The sequence below is a fragment of the Penaeus vannamei genome, unplaced genomic scaffold, assembly GCF_042767895.1.
Source record: "Penaeus vannamei isolate JL-2024 unplaced genomic scaffold, ASM4276789v1 unanchor615, whole genome shotgun sequence".
In the NCBI taxonomy this organism is placed as follows: Eukaryota; Metazoa; Arthropoda; class Malacostraca; order Decapoda; family Penaeidae; genus Penaeus; species Penaeus vannamei.
In genome coordinates, this window is record NW_027213619.1 from 47,501 (window position 1) to 52,500 (window position 5,000).

The window sequence follows — 5,000 nt, forward strand, 5'->3', positions numbered from 1 at the left end:
AGGAGGAAGGGGGGTGGAGGGAATTTGAGAAGGAGGAGGATGGATATCTGCAAATACTTCAAATGCAGGAGTAAGAACAAAGGGATTGGGGGTTGGATGGGAGAGCGGAGTGTTCCTTTAGGTCATCTTTATTAGTTTTGGATGTCTTCAAGGGTTTCTGGAGGGGAGTTGGGTAAAGAGGACTGAGACACAAAGGTTCTCTTATGAGGAGGAGAAAAGGAGAAAGATATCTGAGGAGCAGAAGAAGAGGAAAGTTTAGGAGAGAATGTAGTTGGTGAGCGTGGAGTGGAACGTTCAGGTTCTCTGGTACGACAAATAAAGTATGGAGGAGAGGTAGATATCAGGGAAGTGGTAGAGATTGGAGCACCTGGATTTAGAATGGAAAATGGATTTGACTGGTGGATAGGGTTAATAGACTTACGACTTGGGTTTAGGGTATAGGGGAGAGATACCAGGGGAGATGCAGAAACATCTTGTGAAGATGGTGGGGGAGCAGAGCAAAGCAAAGGACTGTTTTGGAATAAGTTGAGAGAAAAAAGTCTCATTGTCGTGCTTCCTGTCTGGCCTCATGTAGAGTGAGGCCTAGTGTAAATCTGAGGACTGCTACCTCACATTCAAACTTATAGGCAGGGCAGCTCCTGTAAAATTCATTATGGGAGTCTCCACAATTGGCACATGTATGTGACTGAGCAGGGCAATTTGAACAGTCTTCACCAGGTTGGGTACATAGAGGGCAGCGGGCTGTGGAGCAACAATTTTTGGCTGGGTGGCCAAAACGGCTACATTTCTGACACTGATGAGGAAGGGGCTGATATTGTTGGACATGATGAGACAATCCACCAATATAACCCTCATGTGGGGAGGTCTTGTCTATGAAAGCTAATCTTGGCAATATTGACGTGGGATTTACGCTAGCATCTTTGAGGAAGAGTGTAACACTGTACTGCCACTGCATCATATTCAGCAAGGCAATAAAGTAGGTAATTTTCACAATCTGTCCAGTCATTGCCATACATAGGACAAGCATTTGAGGGAATAGAAACAGTTCCAGTATAAGTATTAAGAAAGGGGTGAGATTAGTTACGTTAGATAGTGCACGAGCTTGGGATTCAGATGTAAACCGTGACAAGACATGAATGATCAGGGCTAAAATAAATTATTTACTTTACTAATAACCTTGTAGTGAAAAAAGTCATGAAAGCATGACTGCACATAGACATTGAAGGTATACCAAAATAGTATGTATTCGGAGATATACCATAATTTATCTATTTGATTTTTTATTTGTTTTTCAAAAGATGATCACAACAGACTTGGTTTGGATAAGAAGAATTTAGATGACTAGAGACCAGGCACATCTAACAATATGTGCCTAATTTACTACAATTTTTCCTTGCTTCCTAAATGTTTTATTATAATCACCATATGTCAACATAATAAACACACTTATTTTACTTCATTATAACAGGAAAACTTACCGCCTTCATATGGAGAAGATGCTCCTGCTTCAGACTGGTCATAAGCAAAATTCCATCCATAATTCTGCCTCCCTCTATCTGTTTGTTGAAAAGTGTAAATTCCAAAGAAAAGATTATTCTCACTGCTAAACCTAATGCTGGATTAACTATCATGCACCTGTAAGAAACAATTTAAAAATAATGTTGGCAATTCCAGAATCATAAAATGGGCCTACTTGCATATTCCAGAAACAAAAAAGATTTCTATTATCTAGAATCTAGAATCTAGAATTTCAAATGACAGATGATTAAAACTGACTACGTAAAATACAATCTGCTTATATCCCCTTACCATGATTTTGTTCCGGGCCAACTGTTCCATGCATATATGTATAGGACTGGCCAAATGATCTTTGGCTTCTATCATATGAATATGGTCCTGTAATGGCTGCATTGATCATTTCAACAAGTGCTTTCAGTGGGCCCCATATATATGCAAGTCCAACTAGAATACCTGTAAAATTGTTTAAGGAAATTAATTTTAAGAAGGAAAATAATACTTTAAGGGGACTGTCCCAGAAGGGGGGCAGGTGGAAAAGGGGTCAGTTAGCTGGCGTATAGTATACGTACATATATGAGGAAACTACCAAACAAGTATTAATGCCCAGCTATGGTTAGTTCTCAGGCAGCAAACATGAAACCCACTAAACACCTGGGGAGGTACGCTGCTAATGAGCGCCTAGGTACACCAATGTGGACTTCTGCTTGGTGCAATCATGCGTATGGCATTTGATTATGACATTGCGCATATATATTAGTTCATGAATGTTCAAAAAACACTTTTATACCAATATCAGAAATTAAAATTTGTGTTTTGTGTCCTTTTACACATGAAATATGCTTCCATCGAAACTCTCTGGTAATATGTTGTAGCTTACAAAGTGATCTGTACATATACCGAGTACAATATCGGGTTTGAAAAAAGCTGTTTAAGTAAGGATTGATGTATTTCCATTAGACTTCGCTCAACGGTTGGTACATCACAGCATCGGTAAATCTGATTTGATTTGAAATTGGTTGTTACTGCTGTAAAGGGCAATTCAATATGAATGGTAACTAAAAGTTGGATTTTTGAACTAGGATGTATAAGCGAGATACTGATTATTTCATATTTAAGATAATAGTACACAGTAATACCTGCTTTGTAATATAATCTATATGAAATTTTTATCTCGTTTGTGTGCGCAGTCTTCATCTAGAGTTAAAAAAGCTATCACATCCGTTTTTTATATATATGTATATAAATGTTTTTTATATATATGTATATATACCTATACATGTATGTATATATACCTATACATGTATATATATATACCTATACATGTATGTATATATACCTATACATGTATGTATATATACCTATACATGTATGTATATCATCATCATCATCATGGGGGCTGACGCCGACGGGGGCGCATAGCCGCATCCACCCTTCGCTTCCACCTACGAGGATCCCTCATGGCTAGGCGCCAGGCAGGGACTCGGCCCATCTCTAGTTCTTCACGGCAGGTTTGGTCGATCTGCCCAAGCCATGACTTCCTCGGTCGTCCCAAAGGCCTCCTCCACCCAGGGTTGTCTCGAATAGAGACGACTTGATGGGCAGGATCATCCTGAGGAAAGCGAGCCAGGTGGCCATATAGCCTGAGTTGGCGATCCCGGATTGTGCAGATAACAGGGCTTGTGCCGGTCTCACGGTGCAACCGTTGGTTGGACACATGGTCCCGCCAACAGTACCCCATGATCTGGCGCAAGGACCTATTGCAAAAGGCTTCAAGACGAGCCTCCAAGGCACAGGACAATGTCCAGGTTTCGCTACCGTATAGCAAAACTGGCATTATCAGGGCCTTGAAAACCTGAAGCTTGGTCCTTCTGCACAGGTACCGACATCTCCAAATACTCTTGTTGAGAGAGTTCATGACCCCTGCTGCCAGGCCAATCCGTCTGCTGACTTCATGGTCTGACAGCCCAGAGTTATGAACTACACTACCAAGGTATGTAAAGCTCTCTGTGACTTCAATGTCCTCGCCGCAAGCACGTACCGACTGAACAGGTTCTCCTATCAAGTCCCCAAATTCCTGGACCTTGGTCTTGGTCCAGGAGACCTCTAGACCCAGGGGCTTCGCTTCATTGCTAAATGCATCGAGAGCCGCTACTAGGGTTTCCAAAGACTCAGATAGAATGGCAATGTCATCAGCAAAGTCAAGGTCTGTAATCTTGATATTGCCCAGCGTTGCCCCACAATGACTTTGAACAGTAGCTCTGCCCAGTATCCAGTCCATGCAAGTGTTGAAAAGAGTTGGTGCAAGGACACAGCCTTGCCTCACTCCTGAACTAACAGGAAAGAAGCTCGACAGGCCCCCACCACACTTTACAGCACTTTCAGTACCAGTATACAGGCTTGCTATTAGTCCAATAATCCTTGTTGGTATTCCTCTCAGCCTCAGGATCTCCCAAAGTGACTCCCGATGCACCGTATCGAACGCCTTCTTGAGGTCGATGTAGGCTGCGAGCAGCCCACGCCCGAACTCACGACGGCGCTCTACAATGACTCGAAACGCAAGGATACGGTCTATTGTGGACTTACCAGGAGTGAATCCGGATTGCTCCAGTCTCTGGTGCCTCAGTAGATGGTCTCTGATACGTCTCAGAAGGATGTGGGCGAGAACCTTGCCTGGTACACTGAGCAGTGTGATGCCTCGGTGATTGCTGCAGTCCCAACGGTCCCCCTTCCCCTTCCAGAGAGGGATGACCACACCCCTCAACAGGTCAGGAGGAACGGAACCGGACTGCCAGATGGCAGCCAGGACAGCATTTAACCCCCGTGCCATAGGTTCACCACCAGTCTTTAACATTTTAGCTGGTATGCCGCAGATACCAGCTGCTTTACCACTCTTCAGCTTGGAAATCGCCCCCCTAACTTCAGTTAGGGAGGGAGGGTCCTCACTGATAGGTGGATCCGGCAGCGGGATCTCGACACTACCCGCATCCAAGTTAACTGTTGGTGGGTCCACCTGGTACAGCTGCTCAAAATACTCAGCCCAACGTCCCCGCACCGCAACAGGATCTGAAACGATCTGACCACTTACTGAGCGAACTGCTGTCACCTGTGAAGAGGGCTTGGAGTTCAGCTTTCTCGGGGCTTGGTATGCAGGACGAAGGTCATTTACTAAGAAATGGCCTTCTACCTCCCGATCCCGTCAGACGAGCCGCACGACATGCATCTGTGGCTTCCAGTGTCTCCCGCGAGATGGAATTCTGTACTGCTCTCGGGCGTACACCAATCGTATCTTGAGCTGCATCAAGCGTTTCACGCTTAAAGGTATCCCACAGAAGAACAGGGTCTGTCAGACTGCCAAGCACTGCGAAACGATCAGAGATTGCCTCAGCAAACCCGCGGGCACACTCCCCCTCCCTCAGCCTGTCCAAATGAAACACCCTAGGGTGATCATTTGACCACTGGGGGGTTTTGAAGTGGACCCGGAG

General features: G+C 44.4%; 1 protein-coding gene across 11 annotated transcripts in view; it reads right to left on the bottom strand.

Moving 5' to 3' along the window:
- LOC113829627 (rhomboid-related protein 4) overlaps positions 1-5,000 on the bottom strand; it is a 35,696-nt gene that overhangs the window by 2,529 nt on the left and 28,167 nt on the right. For 10 of the 11 annotated variants that reach the window (XM_070119746.1, XM_070119748.1, XM_070119751.1 and 7 more), the window contains exons 6-7: positions 1,810-1,971; positions 1,479-1,556 (exon numbers count right to left, since the gene is read on the bottom strand). In XM_070119746.1, coding sequence (XP_069975847.1) covers positions 1,479-1,556; positions 1,810-1,971 — 240 coding nt within the window. Of the gene's footprint in view, positions 1-1,477; positions 1,636-1,809; positions 1,972-5,000 lie in introns of those variants that run through there. The other variant, XM_070119757.1, reaches the window with a different exon arrangement.